Genomic DNA, 24,154 nt, shown 5'->3' on the forward strand with positions numbered 1-24,154 from the left:
TTCTCATGCAAATATTCTAATTTTTATTTGTTTTATATTTGCTGATTTGTTTGATTCACCATCGGTGCTGTGATTGTTCTCAGCTCATTCTCCAATACAATAATCTTGGCTTTACTGTTCATTTCTAATGATCTGGCAATGAATGTAAGGTCAGTTCAAAGTTCTGTTTAGTGTCACTTTCCTTTTCCTATCTTGTCTGTCTACTTCAATTCAATTAATTTGTGAGAACAATATGTCCAACATTCCTGATTATGTGAGAACATATAGAAAGGTGTGTGTATGTGTCAGTTTGTGTATGCCTTTGTGTGCGTTTGTACAAGTTGTGTTTGTGTGTATGTGTGTTTGGACATGTATTTCTACCTTATTGTGTGTGTTTGTATGGGCACTTTTGTCAGGTCATGTGTGTGTTGTGCATTTCTACATTTTGGTACAAGGTAACACCCACAAATTTAAACACTTCATGACATTTCAAACAAAGGATTGGAATTAACTTTAAACTAGATTAGTATTTTTGCAATTATCTTTGGAGGCTTGTTAGACCAAAATTTGAGCTTGTCTTTCTTTAAATTGTTGCCTGTTTGCAGGTTGAGGTTGAACTGCATGTATTTTCCAGAGTCACTGTTCATCGGCCAATTTGGTAAGTCATTTCTGTTGGGATTCCTGCAAAGGAAGAGATGGCAATAACATTTAATGGAACACAAAGTGTAGAAGGCTCCTCAATTACCTCCAACATCCCCCTCCTTCTATGACGCCTAGCCACATAACTAAGGATGAACAATTAATATTGTCTTGCCAATGATGCCCACATCCCACAGATGAATTCAATAAAAGGTGAAAAGCGAATACGATCAGAGTTTGGGATGTTAGTACTTGGTTCAAAGGTACTTTGGGTCTGATTGAGCAGGGCTGAAAATGTGTTGCTGGAAAAGCGCAGCAGGTCAGGCAGCATCCAGGGAACAGGAGAATTGACATTTCGGGCATAAGCCCTTCTTCAGGAACGAGGAAAGTGTGTCCAGCAGGCTAAGATAAAAGGTAGGGAGGGGGGACTTGGGGGAGGGGCGACGGTTGGAGGAAGAGCGCCTCATCTTCCGCCTAGAAGCACTTCAACCACAAGGGATGAACTCGGATTTCAACAGTTTCCTCATTTCCCCTCCCCCCACCTTGTCTCAGTCAAATCCATCGAACTCAGCACCGCCTTCCTAACCTGCAATCTTCTTCCTGACCTCTCCGCCCCCACCCCAGTCTGACCTATCACCCTCACCTTGACCTCTTTCCACCTATCGCATTTCCGAAGCCCCTCCCCCAAGTCCCTCCTCCCTACCTTTTATCTTCGCCTGCTGGACACACTTTCCTCATTCCTGAAGAAGGGCTTATGCCCGAAACGTCGATTCTCCTGCTCCTTGGATGCTGCCTGACCTGCTGCGCTTTTCCAGCAACACATTTTCAGCTCTGATCTCCAGCATCTGCAGACCTCACTTTCTCCTCTGATTGAGCAGGGACCCACTAACACCTCCACTGAATGTTCTGTTTCTGTGAAGGCAACACAACTGTTCAGTTTCTGCACCCCCCGCCCTCCTAACAAACCCATAGACACCCTCTGTCATAAACCTACTGATACTCCGCTATCGAATTGACTAACCCATTTACTAGGAGGGATCTATATACACACTGCCCAGTCTCCAATGGTAATCAGCACTTCAGAGCATTTACCAATCACTTCCTGTTTGGATTGTTTTTAAGAAAGACAATCTCTAAAGAGAGATTTTCTTTTCCTGTTTTGCAGAAGCCTGTTTGTGTGTATGTGTGTCTGTGTGTTTGTATTTATATGTGTCGGTGTGTATTTGTACATTATGTATATTTGTATGTATGACTGTGTTTTTGAGAGTATTATGTGTCTGTGTGTTTACGAATGTTTGTCATTGAGTCATAGACATACATAGCACAGAAGCAGATCCTTCGGTCTAACTCAGCCATGCCGCCCAAACCCAATCTAGTCCCACCTGCCAGCACCCGGTCCATATCCCTCCAAACCCTTCCTATTCATTTACCCATCCAAATGCCTCTTAAATGTTGCAATTGTACCAGCCTCCACCACATCCTCTAGCAGCTCATTCCATGCACATACCACCCTCTGCAAGTTGCCCCTTAGGTCTCTTTTATATCTTTCCCCTCTCACCCTAAACCTATGCCCTCTAGTTCTGGACTCCCCCGCCCCAGGGAAAAGACTTTGTCTATTTATCTTATCCATGCCCCTCATGATTTTATAAATTTCTGTAAGGTCACCCTTCAGCCTCCGACGCTCCAGGGAAAACAGCGCCAGCCTGTTCAGCCTCTCCCTGTAGCTCAAATCGTCTTAACGCTGGCAACATCCTTGTAAATCTTTTCTGAACCCTTTTAAGTTTCACAACATCTTTCCAATAGGATATGTGTATGTGTTTTTGGAGATATTTCTAGGCATAAGTATTTACACTTCTTTACGACTGACTGTTTTATATGAACCAATTATTACATCATTATTGATTAGTAAAAGGCATTTGGATGGGTATATGAATAGGAAGGGTTTAGAGGATATGGACCGGATGCTGGCAGGTGGGACTAGATTGGGTTGGGATATCTGGTCAGCATGGATGAGTTGGACCAAAGGGTCTGTTTCCGTGCTGTACATCTCTAAGTTTTGTTTTATAAACACCAATAATTGTGAGTTTTGAGAAAACTTGTTGATAAATCATTTTATAAAAGCTGATATAGGTAATTCACGGTGGCTCAGTGGTTAGCACTGCTGCCTCACAGCACCAGAGTCCCAGGTTTGATTCCAGCCTCGAGCAACTGTCTGTGTGGAGTTTGCACATTCTCCCAGTGTCTGCGTGGGTTTCCTCCCACAATCCAAAGATGTACTGGTCAGGTGAATTGGCCAAGCTAAATTGCCCATAGTGTTAGGTGCATTGGTCAGAAGGAAATGGGTCTGGGTGGGTTACTCTTCGAGAGGGTCAGTGTGGACTTGTTGGGCTGAAGAGCCTGTTTCCACAATGTAGGGAATCTAATCTAATCATAATTGGTTTTTATGGTAACTGCAGCAACTCTTTTTCTTTAATGTTGTGACTTATAGAGTAATGGGATTAGAAAGACTGTGCTCTGGTAATATAAACTGTCATCTGTTGGAAAGTAATAGATAATGGAGCAAGTATTCAATCTTTGGCTCACGTCCCACTTAGAAACTGTAGCAACAGAATTTAAACTGGGCATTGTGCAATGGTAAGGATGATGGAGTATTGATGTTCTGCCCTGAGGTGTCCCCAGTGGATTTATGAGTTAAGTTAAACTTTAGAGAAGATTGAGGGGGGATCTCATAGAAACACATAAAATCCTGATATGACTGGGCAGGCTAGAAGTGGAAAAAATGTTCCCAATGCTGGGGAAGTCCAGAACTAGGGGTCAGATTCTGAGAATAAAGGGTAAGCCATTCAGGACTGAGATGAGGATGAATTTCCTCACTCAGAGAGTTGTGTTCCTGTGGAATTCTCTTCCACAGGAAGCTGTTGGGGCCACTTCATTCAACATATTCAAGGGGGAGCTGGACGTGGCCTATGTGAACTTTAGCAAGGCATTCAACAAGGTTCCGCATGGTAGATTGATTAGTAAGGTTAGATTACATGAGATCCAGGGAGAGCTAGCCAATTGGATACAAAATTGGCTTGATGGTAGGAGACAGAGGCTGGTGGGAGCGGGCTGTTGTTCAGTGGTGTGCCGCAAGGATCAGTGCTGGGACCACTACTGTTTATCATTTATGTAACTGATGTGGATGATTGTATTGCTCACAAAACAAAGCTTTTCACTGTGCCTCGGTACACGTGACAATAAATTCAATTCATTCAATTCGATTCATGAGAACATAAGAGACATGGTTAGTAAGTTTGTGGATGACTCCAAAATTGATGGCACAGTGGACAGTGAAGAAGGTTATCTAAGATCACAAGAGGATTGAGGAATAGCAGATGGAGTTTAATTTAGATAAATGTGAAATATTGCATTTTGGAAAGCCAAATCAGGGCAGGGCTTACGCAATTAATGGTTGGGCCCTGGGGAGTGCTGTCAAACAGACAGACTTAGGGCTGCAAGTACATAGTTCCTTGAAAGTGGCATCACTGGTAGACAGGGAGGTGAAGAAGGTGTTTGGCATACTTGCCTTCATTGATCAGGATTCGGAGATGCCGGTGTTGGACTGGGGTGTACAAAGTTAAAAATCACACAACACCAGGTTATAGTCCAACAGGTTTAATTGGAAGCACACTAGCTTTCGGAGTGACGCTCCACCTTCAACATATTGTCTAGCTATCACCGTTGTTAACAGCTAACCCGAGAATGCAATTTTAAAAAAAAAGGGTTTTGTGATTTACACATGAAAGAAGTGAAACTATCACTGTATTCTAACAGATGAAAGGCTTAACAGACAATCAATTTTTCAATGTATAATTTCAGTTACATCACACTGCAAATTTTTGCTATAAATTCTGTGTTAGGATTGAGCCCTCCACAATCACCTGATGAAGGAGCGTCGCTCCGAAAGCTAGTGTGCTTCCAATTAAACCTGTTGGACTATAACCTGGTGTTGTGTGATTTTTAACTTCATTGATCAGAGCATTCAGTATAGGAGCTGGACATCATGTTATGGATGTAGGTGACATTGGTCAGGCTACATTTGGAGGACTGTGTCCAATTCTGGTCACTCTTCCAGAGGAAGGATGTTATTAAACTGGAAAGGGTGCACAAAAGATTTACAAGGATGTTACTGAGACTGCAGGGTTTGAGCTATAAGGAGAGGCTGGATAATCTAAGAATCTTTTACCCGGAGTGTCAGTACCTGAAGGGTAACCTTACAGAGATTTATAAAACCATGAAGGGGATGGATCACCCAGTGATAGGAAATTCAAAGTCTTAGTCTTAACATTGATATTTCTGTCTCCGGATGCCTTGATGAATGACCTGGAATGAGAAAGCAAACACTGTTGAGAAGCTGTAATCAGTGAAAACCTTACCCATTCCACGCAAAGCTGGCCCAGTATAACATCACCATCTTACTCAAATTCTTTTCTGCTTCAGTCACGTTACCTGTTTATAAAAAAAACCCACAGAATTACGACATTCCCTCTGCTTCATGGCTGCAATTAATGAAGATATCACACACTTTCTACCATCGAGAAGGACAGGGGCAGCAGATTCATAGGAACACCAACACATGCAAGTTCCTCTCCAAGCCACTCACCATCCTGACTTGGAAATATGTCGCTGTTCCTTCATTGTCACTGGGTTAAAATCCTGGAATTCACTTCCTTAAGGCATTGAGGGTCTACCTACAGCACATGGACTGCAGCAGTTTCTAAAGGCAGCTCACCCCTACCCAACAATGCCCACATCTTGAGAATAATTAATCCAGGGTGTAAATATGCAGCTGCCAACTAGCCCTGTTCAGGTGCCAGGTGTGACTCAGTGGGTCATCCTGTCAACTTTAGTTCTGAAGGTGTGGGTTCAGGTCTCTCTGTAAAGATGGAGACTCCAGTAGAGTGTTGAGGGAGTACCACTCTGTAAAGATGGAGACTCCAGTAGAGTGTTGAGGGAGTACCACTCTGTAAAGATGGAGACTCCAGTAGAGTGTTGAGGGAGTACCACTCTGTGAAGATGGAGACACCAGTAGAGTGTTGAGGGAGTACCACTCTGTAAAGATGGAGATTCCAGTAGAGTGTTGAGGGAGTACCACTCTGCTGAAGATGCTGTCTCTCAGCAAGATGTTGAACTGGGGTCCTGTTCACCTTCAGGGTAGTGTCCAGCCCCTCATACCCCTTACCAGCAGTGTGCCGCAAGGATCAGTGCTGGGTCCACTATTGTTTATCACTTATATAACTAATGTGGATGATTGTATTGCTCGCAAGACTGTGCCTTGGTACACGTGACGATAAATTCAATTCAATTCATGAGAATGTAAGAGACATGGTTAGTAGGTTTGTGGATAACACCAAAATTGGTGGCACAGTGGACAGTGAAAAAGGTTACCAATACTCATTGCAAGTGCTGTTTACACAGCTATTTGTTCAAGCAGTGGGGTGGGGTGAAGCGGGGGGGGAGGAATTAAGTCACAGACCAGGGATGGTGTACAGGATTTTGAAAGGCAGCAGCTAGGTTCTTGCTGGGATCCTGGGCATTACCCCTCCCTCAAAGAACACTACCTCAGAGATCATTAGACAGGCCCCTTTTCACTTGGAGGTTTGGGACTGGCTGCTGTGTCTCCTGCTCACAATAACAGGCACAAAGGGGGAAGCCAGCAGAGGCCTGGTGGAGGAAAGGAAGTGCAGCTTAAGGAAGGAATGAGGAGAGCAAAGGGGGGACATGAGAAAACACAGAGGAGATTCACCAGGATGTTGCCTGGGATGGAACGTTTCAGCGATGTAGAGAGAGACAGGAGGAAAAGGCTGGAAAGTTGGATTAAAAGCTCAGCCATGATCTCAATGAATAGTAGAGCAGTTTCGATGGGCCAAATGGTCTACCTCTGCTGCTATGGTGTTGAAAGAGACTGGATAAGCTTGGGTTGCTTTCTTTGGAACAGAGAAGGTCGTTGGGGGCGGGGGACCCTGATAGAGGTGTGTAAGGCTATGAGAGGGATGGATGGGGTGTTTCCCTTGGTCAAAGGGTCAACAGCAAGGGGGCCATCATTTTAAAGTGAAAGGCAGGAATCTAGATCAGGTTTAAGGAAAAACTTTTTCATTTAAAGGGTGTTGGGTTCTGAAATGCACTGCCTAGGTGGGGGGTTGATGGGGGTAAGCCTCACAACTTGGGCGAGAATGATAGAACATTTTATGGTACAGTGTCATAACATTCAAAGCTCTGGGTGTAGTGCAGGCAAGTAGGCCTGGGTAGGGAGTAGGAAATATTTGGCAGTACAGACTTGATAGGCTGAAGGGCCTCTTCTGTACTATATGGTTCTATGACTAGTGACCACATTTCAAAAGAGCTTCATTGGCCATAAAGCACTTTGAGATGTCCTGAGGACTTGAAAGGCACTATATAAATGCAAGTTCTTTATTTCTGAACTCCAAAAATCTACAACATGCCAATCCAAACAATTAATCCCACCAGACTGTTTAACCTGTGAAGGCATCACCGTATCCCTCACTGTGTAAGATGAAGTTAACCACCCTATACAGATAGTGACACTCCCCAGGCCTTCTGACTCAGAGATAGGGGCATTACCACTCTACCACAAGACTTGTCATTCTGCAGATATTTTTAAAGTATCCTAACCCACATGTAGATATATGACGCTCCTCACCAAGTAACACATCAAAAGCAGGGATGAAGGCTCCTCCAAAGACAAAAGAGAGTTCCGCTGCGTGAGGAGCTCTCCTGAACTGGGGTATTCTCCTCTCATAGAAACTGGCACGGTGCTGGAACTCATACAGAAACACAGGGTTCCCAGCATCTGCAAACACAACACCTGAAACATCAGCAGCTCAAAGCAAACACAGTGCATTCTCAGCAACACCAACCCAGTCTGAAATCGCAAATGGACCCAAACCCCTTCCTATTCACTCCCACTGTACACAATCCCAATGGACCCAAACCCCTTCCTATTCACTCCCACTGTACACAATCCCAATGGACCCAAACCCCTTCCTATTCACTCCCACTGTACACAATCCCAATGGACCCAAACCCCTTCCTATTCACTCCCACTGTACACAATCCCAATGGACCCAAACCCCTTCCTATTCACTCCCACTGTACACAATCCCAATGGACCCAAACCCCTTCCTATTCACTCCCACTGTACACAATCCCAATGGACCCAAACCCCTTCCTATTCACTCCCACTGTACACAATCCCAATGGACCCAAACCCCTTCCTATTCACTCCCACTGTACACAATCCCAATGGACCCAAACCCCGTCTATTCACTCCCACTGTACACAATCCCAATGGACCCAAACCCCTTTGTATTCACTCCCACTGTACACAATCCCAATGGACCCAAACCCCTGCCTATTCACTCCCACTGTACACAATCCCAATGGACCCAAACCCCTTCCTATTCACTCCCACTGTACATAATCCCAATGGACCCAAACCCCTTCCTATTCACTCCCACTGTACACAATCCCAATGGACCCAAACCCCTTCTATTGACTCCCACTGTACACAATCCCAATGGACCCAAACCCCTTCCTATTCACTCCCACTGTACACAATCCCAATGGACCCAAACCCCTTCTATTGACTCCCACTGTACACAATCTCAATGGACCCAAACCCCTTCCTATTCACTCCCACTGTACACAATCCCAATGGACCCAAACCCCTTCCTATTCACTCCCACTGTACATAATCCCAATGGACCCAAACCCCTTCCTATTCACTCCCACTGTACACAATCCCAATGGATCCAAACCCCTCCCTATTCACTCCCACTGTACACAATCCCAATGGACCGAAACCCCTTCCTATTCACTCCCACTGTACACAATCCCAATGGACCCAAACCCCTTCCTATTCACTCCCACTGTACACAATCCCAATGGACCCAAACCCCTTCTATTCACTCCCACTGTACACAATCCCAATGGACCCAAACCCCTTCCTATTCACTCCCACTGTACACAATCCCAATGGACCCAAACCCCTTCCTATTCACTCCCACTGTACACAATCCCAATGGACCCAAACCCCTTCCTATTCACTCCCACTGTACATAATCCCAATGGACCCAAACCCCTTCCTATTCACTCCCACTGTACACAATCCCAATGGACCCAAACCCCTTCCTATTCACTCCCACTGTACACAATCCCAATGGACCCAAACCCCTTCTATTGACTCCCACTGTACACAATCCCAATGGACCCAAACCCCTTCCTATTCACTCCCACTGTACACAATCCCAATGGACCCAAACCCCTTCTATTGACTCCCACTGTACACAATCTCAATGGACCCAAACCCCTTCCTATTCACTCCCACTGTACACAATCCCAATGGACTCAAACCCCTACCTATTCACTCCCACTGTACACAATCCCAATGGACTCAAACCCCTTCCTATTCACTCCCACTGTACACAATCCCAATGGACCCAAACTCTTCCTATTCACTCCCACTGTACACAATCCCAATGGACACAAACCCCTGCCTATTCACTCCCACTGTACACAATCCCAATGAACCCAAACCCCTTCCTATTCACTCCCACTGTACATAATCCCAATGGACCCAAACCCCTTCCTATTCACTCCCACTGTACACAATCCCAATGGACCCAAACCCCTGCCTATTCACTCCCACTGTACACAATCCCAATGGACCCAAACCCCTTCCTATTCACTCCCACTGTACACAATCCCAATGGACTCAAACCCCTTCTATTCACTCACACTGTACACAATCCCAATGGACTCAAACCCCTGCCTATTCACTCCCACTGTACACAATCCCAATGGACTCAAACCCCTTCCTATTCACTCCCACTGTACACAATCCCAATGGACCCAAACCCCTTCCTATTCACTCCCACTGTACACAATCCCAATGGACACAAACCCCTGCCTATTCACTCCCACTGTACACAATCCCAATGGACCCAAACCCCTTCCTATTCACTCCCACTGTACATAATCCCAATGGACCCAAACCCCTTCCTATTCACTCCCACTGTACACAATCCCAATGGACCCAAACCCCTGCCTATTCACTCCCACTGTACACAATCCCAATGGACCCAAACCCCTTCCTATTCACTCCCACTGTACACAATCCCAATGGACTCAAACCCCTTCTATTCACTCCCACTGTACACAATCCCAATGGACTCAAACCCCTTCCTATTCACTCCCACTGTACACAATCCCAATGGACCCAAACCCCTTCTATTCACTCCCACTGTACACAATCCCAATGGACCCAAACCCCTCCCTATTCACTCCCACTGTACACAATCCCAATGGACACAAACCCCTTCCTATTCACTCCCACTGTACACAATCCCAATGGACCCAAAACCCTCCCTATTCACTCCCACTGTACACAATCCCAATGGACTCAAACCCCTTCCTATTCACTCCCTCTGTACACAATCCCAATGGACCCAAACCCCTTCTATTCACTCCCACTGTACACAATCCCAATGGACCCAAACCCCTTCCTATTCACTCCCACTGTACACAATCCCAATGGACCCAAACCCCTTCTATTCACTCCCACAGTACACAATCCCAATGGACCCAAACCCCTTCCTATTCACTCCCACTGTACACAATCCCAATGGACCCAAACCCCTTCTATTCACTCCCACTGTACACAATCCCAATGGACCCAAACCCCTTCCTATTCACTCCCACTGTACACAATCCCAATGGACTCAAACCCCTTCCTATTCACTCCCACTGCACACAATCCCAATGGACCCAAACCCCTTCCTATTCACTCCCACTGTACACAATCCCAATGGACCCAAACCCCTTCTATTCACTCCCACTGTACACAATCCCAATGGACACAAACCCCTTCCTATTCACTCCCACTGTACACAATCCCAATGGACCCAAACCCCTTCCTATTCACTCCCACTGTACACAATCCCAATGGACCCAAACCCCTTCCTATTCACTCCCACTGTACACAATCCCAATGGACACAAACCCCTGCCTATTCACTCCCACTGTACACGATCCCAATGGACACAAACCCCTGCCTATTCACTCCCACTGTACACAATCTCAATGGACCCAAACCCCTTCCTATTCACTCCCACTGTACACAATCCCAATGGACACAAACCCCTGCCTATTCACTCCCACTGTACACGATCCCAATGGACCCAAACCCCTTCCTATTCACTCCCACTGTACACAATCTCAATGGACCCAAACCCCTTCCTATTCACTCCCACTGTACACAATCCCAATGGACTCAAACCCCTTCCTATTCACTCCCACTGTACACAATCCCAATGGACCCAAACCCCTTCCTATTCACTCCCACTGTGCACAATCCCAATGGACCCAAACCCCTTCTATTCACTCCCACTGTACACAATCCCAATGGACCCAAACCCCTTCCTATTCACTCCCACTGTACACAATCCCAATGGACTCAAACCCCTTCCTATTCACTCCCACTGTACACAATCCCAATGGACCCAAACCCCTCCCTATTCACTCCCACTGTACACAATCCCAATGGACCCAAACCCCTTCCTATTCACTCCCACTGTACACAATCCCAATGGACCCAAACCCCTTCCTATTCACTCCCACTGTACACAATCCCAATGGACCCAAACCCCTCCCTATTCACTCCCACTGTACACAATCCCAATGGACTCAAACCCCTGCCTATTCACTCCCACTGTACACAATCTCAATGGACACAAACCCCTGCCTATTCACTCCCACTGTACACAATCCCAATGGACCCAAACCCCTTCCTATTCACTCCCACTGTACACAATCCCAATGGACTCAAACCCCTTCCTATTCACTCCCACTGTACACAATCCCAATGGACTCAAATCCCTGCCTATTCACTCCCACTGTACACAATCCCAATGGACCCAAACCCCTTCTATTCACTCCCACTGTACACAATCCCAATGGACCCAAACCCCTGCCTATTCACTCCCACTGTACACAATCCCAATGGACCCAAACCCCTTCTATTCACTCCCACTGTACACAATCCCAATGGACTCAAACCCCTTCCTATTCACTCCCACTGTACACAATCCCAATGGACCCAAACCCCTTCCTATTCACTCCCACTGTACACAATCCCAATGGACCCAAACCCCTTCTATTCACTCCCACTGTACACAATCCCAATGGACCCAAACCCCGTCTATTCACTCCCACTGTACACAATCCCAATGGACTCAAACCCCTTCCTATTCACTCCCACTGTACACAATCCCAATGGACTCAAACCCCTTCCTATTCACTCCCACTGTACACAATCCCAATGGACCCAAACCCCTGCCTATTCACTCCCACTGTATGCAATTCCAATGGACTCAAACCCCCTCCTGGGAGAAAGTGAGGACTGCAGATGCTGGAATTCAGAGTTGAGAGTGTGGTGCTGGGAAAACACAGCAGGGCAGGCAGCATCAAAGGAGAAGAATTCAGGATTCGGGCATAAGCTCTTCATTAGGAATCCACCGACACCCTCATCTGCCTGGCTGAACTGGTCCTCACCCTCAATAACTTCTCCTTCCAATCCTCCCACTTCCTCCAAACCAAAGGGGTAGCCATGGGCCCCAGCTATGCCTGCCTGGTTGTTAGCTACATGGAACAGTCCATCTTCCACAGTTACACCAGCCACCACCCCCCCACCTGTTCCTCCACTGCATCGATGACTGTATGGCGGCACCTCATGCTCCCACAAGGAGGTTGTACAGTTCATCAACTTTACCAACACAGTCCACCCCAATCTCAAATTCACCTGAACCATCTCGGAAACCTCCTTCTCCTTCCTGGACCTGTCCATCACCGTCTCTGGCAACTGACTGACCACAGACATCTAGTACAAACCTACCAACTCCCACACCTACCTGGACTACACGTCCTCCCACCCTATCTCCTGTAAAAATGCCATCCCTTATTCCCAATTCCTCCGCCTCTGCTCCCAGGATGACCAATTCCACCTCAGAAAGTCCCAGACCTCCTTCTTCCACGATTGCAATTTCCCTTACCATGTGGTTGATGATGCCCTCCAGCATATCTCCTCCACTTCACGAACCACCGCCCTTGACCTCCACCCCTCTCAACCACAAGGACAGAACTCCCCAGGTCCTCGCCTTCCACCCCACCAACCTTGGCATACATCACATCATTCTCTGCCACTTCCACCAGGTACAAATGGACCCACCACCAGATATTTATTTCCCTCCCCGCCCCTATCAGCATTCCAGAGAGACCAGTCCCTCTGCAACTCCCTCGTCAGGTCCACGCGCCCCCACACCCCCAACCAACCCATGCCCCACTCCTGGTACCTGTCCCTGCCACCACAGAAAGTGTAAAACTTGCGCCCACACCACTCCCCTCACCTCCATCCAAGGCCCCAAGGGATCCTTCCACATCTGTCAGAAATTTACCTGTACCTCCACCAATGTCATCTACTGTATCTGTTGAACCCAGTATGGTCTCGTCTACATCGGGGAGACGGGACACCTTCTTGCAGATCGTTTCAGAGAACAACTCTGGGACATCCCCACCCACCAACCCCACTGCCCTGTGGCTGAACTCTTCAACTCCCCCTCCCACTCCGTCAAGGATATGCAGGTCCTGGGCCGCCTTCACCACCAAACTGTTACCACTCGACACCTGGAGGAGGAACGCCTCATATTCTGCCTTGGGACCCTGCAACCACACGGGATCCATATGGATTTCAGCAGCTTCCTCATTTCCCCTCCCCCCATATTATCCCAGTCCCAAGCCTCCAACTTGGCACTGCCCTCCAGACCTGTCCATTACTCCCCCCTCCGACCTATCACCTTTTCCTTCACCTTCATCTACCTATCGCTTTCTCAGCTACCTTACCCCAACCCCATCTCCCTCCCATTGATCTCCCAGCCCCCTCCGGCCCACAAGCATCATTCTTGATGAAGGGCTTTTGCCCGAAATGTTGATTCTCCTGCTCCTCGGATGCTGCATGACCGGCTGTGCTTTCCCAGCAACACACTCTCGACTCAAACCCCTTCCTATTCACTCCCACTGTACACAATCCCAATGGATTCACAAACCTTCCTATTCACTCCCACTGTACACAATCCCAATGGATTCACAAACCTTCCTATTCACTCCCACTGTACACAATCCCAATGGATTCACAAACCTTCCTATTCACTCCCACTGTACACAATCCCAATGGATTTACAAACTTTCCTATTCACTCCCACCGTACACAATCCCAATGGATTCACAAACTTTCCTATTCACTCCCACTGTATACAATCCCAATGGATTCAAACACCTTCCTATTCGCTCCCACTGTGTACAATCCCAATGGATCAAATTCTTGCTCATTCACTCCTAAATGCTGTATAGATTCCAAGTGGATCAAACTTCCTCCCATTCACCAGCATTGTACAGAATCTGACCTAACTGTGGACCCAAATCCCTTCCTGTTCAGTGCCATTGTGGTAATTCATGGAGGCTCATCTCCTGCCCTTGCCCTGCTCTCATGAAGTGGTGCGCTCAATCCATACCCACTCAATAACGATGCAATAACTGGCTCTCTCGAATGGACAGAGATGCCTACAATCCTTTAAGGACTCTCCCCTTGTGCAGTATTCTTGTTCCTGATAAAGTATAAACATTGGAGCAACTGAGGGCCTCATTAATTTCCCGAGGTTGACAAACCCACTCACCTTTGTAATACTGGGCAGCTCTCAGGGTGGGAATAGTTATAAACACATCGCCAAACAGGTCAAGGTACCGTTCCTTCAGTGTGTCACAGTCATGTACATCCTCAAAGTATTCATCAAAAATCAGGGCTCCATTCTCCTCACCGAACTAACCAGAGAGTTAAATCACTTAGAGTCCTACAGGACAACATGTTGCAACAAGAAAACAGAAACACCCCAAAATGATAATAATAAAAATGCTGTCAGGGCCCAGGGAAGTGAGAGGATTTACACATTGGACCTTGTATTCATCATCTCGGGTTTTCTTCCCTAACCGTTGATCTTTAAACCCCATTTGCTTGACCTTCTGACTCAAGGAAGGAGCAATACTGTCGGAATTAGGGAGAGTTGGCTGTAGGGTTGGAGGAGGTGATAGAGACGGGCCATGGGGAGACCATGAGAGAGTCCCATACAGTCTGATTCAGTGTGAGACAGCGGAGAGGGTCTGGATCCTTGGTGAGGGAGCAGAGGTTGTGCTGAGGAACAAGGACAGCAGCTTCTCTCTTCCCCGTATTTAACTGGAGGAAATTACTGTTCCAGCACCAGATGTTGGACAGGCAGATTCATAATTGAAAGGAGAATAGAGGGTTCGAGGGAACTAGGGGGGAGGTGGAGTTGTGTATTTGTTGGTGTACACGTGAAGCCTAACTGATCTTTTAAAGACACCATTGTGCTGCAGTCAGTTAGGTCAGTTGGTTGGATGGCTGGCTTGTGATGCCAACAGTATGGGTTCAGTTCCTGTTCCAGCTGAAGTTACTATGAAGGCCTCTCGGCTGAGGTGTGGTGATCCTCAGGTTACCAGTCATCTCTCTATGAGAGGTTGGGACCATGGTAACTTTACTGAGCTGCTGCACTAAAATAGCAGGTGGCTGAGGATTGAACCTGTGGGAACAAACAGACAGATCACTGAAAGGTGTGCCAGGTCACAAAGGAGGCAGGTGATGCAGTTCTACCAGCTTTTTCATTCTGCCATGGAATGGCAGTGCCAGATTTACTGCCCATCCCACCCCAGAGTGACTTGCTGGGCTGCTCCAGACGTTAGCTAAGAGTCAGCCATATTACTGTGGGTCTGGAGTCACATGTAGGCCAGAATATTTTCATCCTAAAGGAAGTGAATGACTCTATGAAGCAGATGGGTTTTTATGTTAATGAAAATAGCTTTATGATCACCGTGACTGAGGTACACGTCCAGGAATAGAGTTCTTTCACTAACTGAAATTCCACCAACTGCATGATAGGATTAGATTGCACCTCCCTGGACCACTTGCAGTGGGGTCTGGATTATTATCCAGTGACATGACCACAACACCACTGACATGGTCAATCATATGTCAAAAAGTGTGGTGCTGGAAAAGCACGGCCAGTCAGGCAGTATCTGAGGAGCAGGAGACTCAACGTTTCAAGCATATGCTCTTCCTCAGGCTTATGCCCGAAATGTTGATTCTCCTGCTCCTCGGATACTGCCTGACCAATCGTACTTTTCCAACACCACACTCTTTGACTCTGCTCTCCAGCATCTGCAGTCCTCACTTTCTCCAAGGTCAATCATATCAAAGGCTGCAGACAGCTGAGGAGGACAAAGATTCCTTGATGCCCTCCACCCTCCCTCCGACAGCATTCCACATGTTCTTCAGCCAAACAAGAACCTCTCGACTTGCTTAAGCCCCTGATTTCAAATCTGGGTCAGAACGACTTTTTCAAAGCTGCATTCACCTCTGAATCAGAGTGGACAAAATGATGAAGAAATTGAGCAGGAGAGAGTTACATTAAGTTCACTTGGAAACAAAAGCCAATCCTGAAGATGTTTCTACACTGACAACCAGCTAGAAAACATAAGCATCAAAAATGTCTTACTAGGGGTTTGATAAACTGGTTAATTTTCTCCTGAATTTGTTCTCTGCTTATTCCTGTTTCCCAGCTGGGCAGAATGATTTGCTGTAAAGAAGAGAGGAGGATATTTAAACATTTGAACAATATCTAGAGGGAAATGCATGAAAACAGCTCAGCAATGGTGTCTCATTTCAACTATCCAGCGAAGAAGGATCAGTGGTAGGTCATTGCGTAACACACCAGGAACACTCCGGAAACTTGGGAACAAAAATCCCACCCCATATTTTAATACTGTCCCGAGGGAGTGCCGCACTGTCAGAGGGTCAGTGCTGAGGGAGAGGGCACTGTCAGAGGGTCAGTGCTGAGAGAGTGCCGCACTGTCAGAGGGTCAGTGCTGAGAGAGTGCCACACTGTCAGAGGGTCAGTGCTGAGAGAGTGCTGCACTGTTGGAGGGTCAGTGCTGAGGGAGTGCCGCACTGTCAGAGGGTCAATGCTGAGGGAGTGCCACACTGTCAGAAGGTCAGTGCTGAGAGAGTGCCGCACTGTTGGAGGGTCAGTGCTGAGGGAGTGCCGCACTGTCAGAGGGTCAGTGCTGAGGGAGTGCCGCACTGTCAGAGGGTCAGTGCTGAGGGAATGCCGCACTGTCGGAGGGTCAGCGCTGAGGGAGTGCCGCACTGTCGGAGGGTCAGTGCTGAATGGAGTGCCGCACTGTCAGAGGGTGAGTGCTGAGGGAGTGCCGCACTGTCGGAGGGTCAGTGCTGAGGGAGTGCCGCACTGTCAGAGGGTCAGTGCTGAGGGAGTGCCGCACTGTCGGAGGGTCAGTGCTGAGGGAGTGCCGCACTGTCAGAGGGTCAATGCTGAGGGAGTGCCACACTGTCAGAAGGTCAGTGCTGAGAGAGTGCCGCACTGTTGGAGGGTCAGTGCTGAGGGAGTGCCGCACTGTCAGAGGGTCAGTGCTGAGGGAGTGCCGCACTGTCAGAGGGTCAGTGCTGAGGGAATGCCGCACTGTCAGAGGGTCAGTGCTGAGGGAGTGCCGCACTGTCAGAGGGTCAGTGCTGAGGGAATGCCGCACTGTCGGAGGGTCAGCGCTGAGGGAGTGCCGCACTGTCGGAGGGTCAGTGCTGAATGGAGTGCCGCACTGTCAGAGGGTGAGTGCTGAGGGAGTGCCGCACTGTCGGAGGGTCAGTGCTGAGGGAGTGCCGCACTGTCGGAGGGTCAGTGCTGAGGGAGTGCCGCACTGTCGGAGGGTCAGTGCTGAGGGAGTGCCGGACTGTCGGAGGGTCAGTGCTGAGGGAGTGCCGCACTGTCGGAGGGTCAGTGCTGAGGGAGTGCCGCACTGTCGGAGGGTCAGTGCTGAGGGAGTGCCGCACTGTCGGAGGGTCAGTGCTGAGGGAGTGCCACACTGCCGGAGGGTGAGTGCTGAGGGAGTGCCGCACTGTCGGAGGGTCAGTGCTGAGGGAGTGCCACACTGTCGAAGGGTCAGCGCTGAGGGAGTGCCGCACTGTCAGAGGGTCAGTGCTGAGGGAGTGCCGCACTGTCAGAGGGTGAGTGCTGAGGGAGTGCCGCACTGTCGGAGGGTCAGTGCTGAGGGAGTGCCGCACTGTCGGAGGGTCAGTGCTGAGGGAGTGCCGCACTGTCGGAGGGTCAGCGCTGAGGGAGTGCCGCACTGTCGGAGGGTCAGTGCTGAGGGAGTGCCGCACTGTCGGAGGGTCAGTGCTGAGGGAGTGCCGCACTGTCGGAGGGTCAGTGCTGAGGGAGTGCCGCACCTTCTCCCCTAAACTGACCACTCCATCGATGCTGTTTCCTGCTCTCTCTCTTAGAACAAGAACAAGTGATCAAATTAGCCTCAAAATTCCAGAAATTCTCCCTTTCACATAATAATCTCTGACTTCTCCCTTCCCTCTCTTGTTTTCCCTGTTTTTATTTCTGGGATTTGACTATTCCCCTGATATCATTGAAGCCCACTGACTCTCATCATTACCCCCCTCTCTCTCTCTCTCTCCCCAGCTCCACCATTTTGCTGTTTGTATGGTGGGTTCCCAGCATTGGCAGTATTCTGCTTCGGGAATGTTGGAATCCTCCAGTCCAGAGGCAGTAATGCCTTGTACAGCAGCTGGCTGTAGATGATCGATGCTACAGAGGTAGAAGCTGGTGGTTTTGTGATAAAGAGGGTAATGAGGGTCAAACTGAGCACCATTGACCTATTATGCCATTTGGGTATTGCTGGAAAAGGACACTTTTCAAATATTTTTTCGCTTCCCAACCAATCAGCACTCTCCTCTCATACAGTACAGGTTCATAAGATATAGGAGCAGAATTAGGCCATTCGGCCCATCATGTCTGCTCCACCATTCGATCATGGCTGCTAGGCTCCTCAACCACATTTTCCTGCCTTCTCTCCCTCTTACTTCAAACTATTACCAGTTAAAATCCTGTCTAACTCTTCCTTAAATTCACTCACTGTCCCAACATCCACTGCATTTTGGGGTAGCAAATTCCACAGGTTCACAACCCTTTGGGAGAAGCAGTTTCTCCTCAGCTCTGTTTTACATTTGCTCCCCCAGTATAACCAGTGTTAGTCAGTAACAGTCCCCATCAGCTGCGATTCACATCCCCCCAGCCAGTTTATTATCCCACTCCTTTGTCTGTCCAACTGTTCTTCTCTCTCTTTGGGCTCTGTGCCCACCTAGCTTTTACTCCTTACCCCCTCCCCCCCAATCCTATCTTTTGCATAAAAACCAACCTTATCCTAGCTACCATCAGTTCTGTGGAGGGGTCGCTGGACTAGAAACGTTAACTCTGATTTCTCTCCACAGTCCTGCTGAGCTTTTCCAGCAATTTTTGTTTTTGTTGCATCCAGTTTCAATGTTCGTTTTCCCCTTGAATTGGTATTCTTGCAAATTGTCCTGATGTGCGTGAGACAAGAAGCTTTGACAAAATGCACCTTTTCTGCAAACCCCTCCCCAACCCCGGCCCCTCATTCTGTCAGAGACTGGGTTTGCTGTGATCTAGTCTCTATTACCGGGCCGCTGTATGTTACCTCTGGGTGGACAAGGCTTCCTATCACCTCCTCTGTGGTCACTCCGACCAGGATCGGGATGTTCTGAAACTGTCCTTTCTGGAACATCTTCCAGGGATCATCATTAAGGAAATATCCATCCACAATTAGAGCAGGAATTAACTGGTACAGCTCATTCTGAAATAGGGATCAGTGTTGTTAATAAACATTAGGAAAGACAGAGGGTGCACTTTCACAACAGAGTTTTGCACAGAATGCCTCATTCTTGAAGTTTAGTTGCTGTCAGAGTGAAGGCAGCACAGTCGCCAATTTGTACACAGTAAGATCACACTCTGGGCATTTTTTTCTTGCTCTCAACCAGACTCTCTGTCACCAAGTGTTTTTTTAAGTTCTTCAGTTAGGACACACACGGTCCCAGTCTTTGTTCAGCAGAAAGCAGTGCTCCCTCCCTCCAGGCAGCAGCACAGTGCATTCATGGACTTGAGAATTGAGTGTGCGATTTGACCTCTTCACCTTCTGGTCTGGAGCTATGAGCACAGACCACAGCGATCATAGAATAGAATCAGAGAATCCCCGCAGTGTGGAAGCAGGCCAACCAGCCCATCGAATCCGGACCGACCCTCCGAACAGCATCACTCCCAAAGCCCCCTCCCCATCCCCCACCCTCTCCCTGTAACGCTGCATTCCCCATGGCTAACCCGCCTAGCCTGCACATCCCTGGACACACTAGCATGGCCAAGCCAACCAACTGTAAATGGAGAGAGAGGGGGTACTGGAGTGGATGGGGATGTGCAAAAACAGACAGGGGGACAGGGTGAAGTGGGGGAGGAGGGGTCAGGAGTGGAGGGGGAGGAGAGAAGTGGGGGAGGAGGGGGCAGGAGTGGAGGGGGAGGAGAGAGGTGGAGCTGGGGTTGGGGGGCTGAGGAGGGAGGGTGATGTGTTTGAGGGATTGCGTGTGTTTGGGAGGGGAGAGTTTGCCTGTTCTGTTTGGAAACTTAGTTCCTGTTTCTGTGCACTGGCATGGAGCACAAGAAGCTGATGTATGCCCCTGAGAGGTCACCTCTTGAATACTATACAAGGTTGTCTCATCTCCCAGACAAGGTCTGAAGGTGGTAACAACAGCGGACACTCGCAGTCCAATCCCACAAATATTAGGGAGATCATTGGCCAATGTGTAATGACTGGGGCTGAGGAGGACTCTGCAAGTCTCACATGGTCCTTTGACATCCCCATCGAACAGACAGAACCTGGGATTTACTGCCCCAGAGACACAGACTGAGGTTAAACTGCACCCCACACCATTACACCCGCCTCCCCACCCCCGCCACACACTGCAGCAGGACACAGCCTCACTCAGTAAACCTTCAGGGCAAAGACCTTTCCAGTATCAAATCCAAGTGGACTATCAAGAGTTTCGCGTGTGGAGCAAAGTACCAAACTGGTGGTGATTTGAACCATCTCTTCCTCAGTCTTGTTACGAAGGCAGTGCAGCAGTAGCTGTGACTGGGTGCTATTACATCCTGCTATCTGAGCAACTTCCTGCAAAACACAAATCAGACATCACCCGTCAGACCTTTCCCAATGTCCTCCCGGCAACCCCCAGCTCCCTTGGCATCAGGAAGGAATTGCATTTGCTTGGCTGCTTCTTAATGTAGCTAGAATGTCTTGAAGTCTTTCACAGCCAATGAAGTGCTGTGGAGGGCTCTCTGTTGGTCAGTCAGAAATCGCAACTACCAATTTCTGCACAGCAAGATCCCAGTGAGGAAGCAGAGGATCATCACAGAAATGGAGGCCACTCAGCCCACCGGCCTTCTGTCCCATCATTCAGGGGCTGTGTAATGTCTCCTACTCTCTCGATTCTTTCCTTTCCTTTGGAAATGAATCTAATTTTTAAACGTAGGTTTGTATCCCCTGAAATTTCGAAGGATATGGGATGATTTGATTAAAGTTTTTCAGAAAGTGAAATGATGGGACAATTTTTACAATATTATTGTCTTCCAGAAGTATATTGACAGCCTAAAGAGGAAACTGTAGTGGAGTTGACATCAAAAGGTTAATTTACAGATCAACAAACCAGGTTAAAAAATGCAAACATGTGATAATTGTGTACACTGGCATCTAGGAGTATGCTCAGTAAGCACAAAAGCGATTGAGGCTTTGGAGGTGAAAGGTCAATGACCACAATCTGAGGTCCCCATTAAACAAACGTCTTCATTACCCATCCCTCACAGAGACTGCACACACTCACCTGTGCCAACTGGGTTGGTATTGGAGGTACCAATCCTGGCATTAGAGAGCTCCCACTTTGCAATATTGCCCGATGGAACAGGCCAGTGGATAGTGGAGATAGAGTCTGGAAGAAAACGCAGAAAAGATTATTTCGCGCATAATAAGATACACTAGGAATAAGTTGTATGTGGGAATATGTTCACTGATCTGTGTTCTTAACTCATCTGCTCAATTATCTTTGAGGCTGTGGGGATTGGGAATGATCACTGGGATGGGGAGGGAGTGGTGACCCCTTTGACAGTGCAGCAATCGCCCAGTACAGTAACAACATTCTCAAATTAAACTCTGACCTCATGTTCCTGGAGCTGTACCTGACCTTCAGAGTCAGAGTTTCACAGTCAGTGAGATCACTGACCAAACGGCCACATTAATACCCAGAGAGGTGCCAACTGTCAATCACAGTTTATCTCTTATCGAGATCCCAGCTGCAGTACCAACTCGACAAGTCAGATTGCACAATGAAATCTGGCTTGATAGCCCCTAACTTTATATTTCTGTTTAGTCGGTGACCCGGTGACCGTGGTTATCAGTCACTACAACATACCCACACAAGCCTGCAGCTTTTCTTTAACAATGAAACTGACGTCCTATTCCATAGAAGAAACAAGCTGACTGAATATAGGAGGCAGTTTGAATGATTGTAAATTACAGAATAAAATCCCACTGCAGTCTGTTTCCTGACAGTATCCATTACAGAGATTCAAATCCAGAGAGATTGCATCTCTATCTCAACATTCCTACACTAACTGACTCCTTTCCATTTCTTTGCTGTGGAGATAATTCACTGGGTCCTTCCAAGTCTGCTAACATAAACTTTTCACAAATCCTAGAGCTTAGATTTTCTCAGTTCTTTTAACTTGCATATTTCTGAAAAAAAATTTGAAGCTTTTAAATTGAAACCCTTCTGATGAAATAACTGGTTCTCTGAATAACCCTGAACTCCTAAGAAAAAAGACAAACTTCAGAACTCAAACCTGGCATCTTCAAACTCAATGCTAGATTCTAAATGTTTATCCTGTCTTTCATAAATCTCACAGTATAAACATCTCTCTATTAACACCACAGGGGTTGCTCATTCGCCTGCTTTTTGTTAAAATGCTGGATTTATTTACTGTTCTGGAAGGATTCTCTGTGACCTTTAATTTGAAAGAAGTAATCATCACCTATCTACCTCTACTTTGAAATCTAAAGTTTAAAAATGGTACTAATATACCTAAATTATATACCTCTCATCATAGTCTGAACTCGAATTTTGAGAGTCTGCTTGGTGCAATGACTTGAGAACTGTGAACCCTCCAGTACAGAACATTTCAATCCTCGATCATTGGGTGTTGGAAAAATTGGGAATGGGAATAAAGCGGTGATTTTTGTGAAAGGATACTAGGCTTTTTTAAGGGATGGGATAATCAGCAGGATTCTGGAGGATACAAAGACAGGAGCAAGGAGAAGGAATATTGTGGAATGGAGCTGGGTATTGGCGGAATGGTCAATGCAGGGAATGAGAGAATGGGCTGGGACTGGGTGGTAATAATAAGGGTTAGGGCAGGGAATGGACAGGAGGAATGTGGAAGCTGGGAGAATCTGGCAAGGCAGTGGGTGTATGGGCAGGGTAAGAATGATTAAGTTATATCTTAAAAACCTTAACTTTTACAGTTGCATTTTCACTGATTCCCATTATGCAGAGCGGGCCTGGATCAGAAACTGAGGAGTTTCTGAGTGAGTCACCCCACCTTAGACCAGGCTGCAGTTCTAGTAGATTTCTGCTTGAATTGAACAATTGAAGAGAGAGAGAGAGAGAGAGAGAATAGAGCAAGTTTCCCACCGTACATGTAGTGAAACACTGAGTGATCCAACTGACTGTCCAAACAGTGTGACTGATCCTGGGTTTCCACCAAACTCCCGAATATTCCTCTGTACCCACTGCAGGGCTGCTAACTGGTCCAGGAATCCAAAATTCCCTCGAGCATATTCATCTCCTGTGCTGTGTCACAGACAGCAAAATGAAGATGTAAAAGATGCTTAATTCTTAACTTTTGCTTATTAACTAAATTGTGGGCGGCACGGTGGCTCAGTGGTTAGCACTGCTGCCTCACAGTGCCAGGGACCTGGGTTCGATTCCAGCCTCGGGTGACTGTCTTTGCGGAGTTTGCACGTTCTCCCCGTGTTTGAGTGGGTTTCCTCCGGGTACTCCGGTTTCCTCCCACAGTCCAAAGATGTACAGGTCAAGTGAATTAGCCATGCTAAGTTGTCCATTGTGTTCAGTTGACGTGTAAGTTAGATGCATTAGTCAGGGGGAAATGTAGAGTAGGGGAATTGGTCTGGGTGGGTTATTCTTCAGAGGTTTGGTGTGGACTTGTTGGGCTGAAGGGCCTGTTTCCATATTGTATGGAATCTATCAATTCTATCAAACTAAGTTTCTAGCAAAAGAGCACAGCTTCATGGAAAGGAATCATTGCTGGGGAAGCTTTAACTGAAGGCACAGGACAGTATGACCTGATCAGGAATTTCATGGGATTAGACACTTAGTGAGGCACCTTCCTCCCTCAGGGCATTGTGGGTCTACCGGCAGCACATGGAC

The 24,154-nt window shown here is 47.5% G+C and overlaps 1 protein-coding gene across 2 annotated transcripts in view; it reads right to left on the reverse strand.

Moving 5' to 3' along the window:
* The window catches only part of LOC122558202 (cocaine esterase-like), a 145,417-nt gene continuing 121,263 nt past the window's right edge, over nt 1-24,154 (reverse strand). For both annotated transcript variants that reach the window (XM_087995697.1, XM_043706527.2), the window contains 9 exons: nt 23,404-23,557; nt 21,536-21,640; nt 20,722-20,826; nt 19,309-19,464; nt 16,293-16,373; nt 14,403-14,547; nt 7,319-7,468; nt 5,034-5,106; nt 1-660 (listed from right to left, as the gene is read on the reverse strand). In XM_087995697.1, coding sequence (XP_087851823.1) covers nt 498-660; nt 5,034-5,106; nt 7,319-7,468; nt 14,403-14,547; nt 16,293-16,373; nt 19,309-19,464; nt 20,722-20,826; nt 21,536-21,640; nt 23,404-23,557 — 1,132 coding nt within the window. In that variant the 3' untranslated portion in view covers nt 1-497. The remainder of the gene's footprint in view (nt 661-5,033; nt 5,107-7,318; nt 7,469-14,402; nt 14,548-16,292; nt 16,374-19,308; nt 19,465-20,721; nt 20,827-21,535; nt 21,641-23,403; nt 23,558-24,154) is intronic.

This window comes from Chiloscyllium plagiosum, unplaced genomic scaffold (assembly GCF_037043375.1).
Source record: "Chiloscyllium plagiosum isolate Xiang-an unplaced genomic scaffold, Cpla_swu_hap1 HiC_scaffold_17, whole genome shotgun sequence".
NCBI lineage: Eukaryota > Metazoa > Chordata > Chondrichthyes > Orectolobiformes > Hemiscylliidae > Chiloscyllium > Chiloscyllium plagiosum.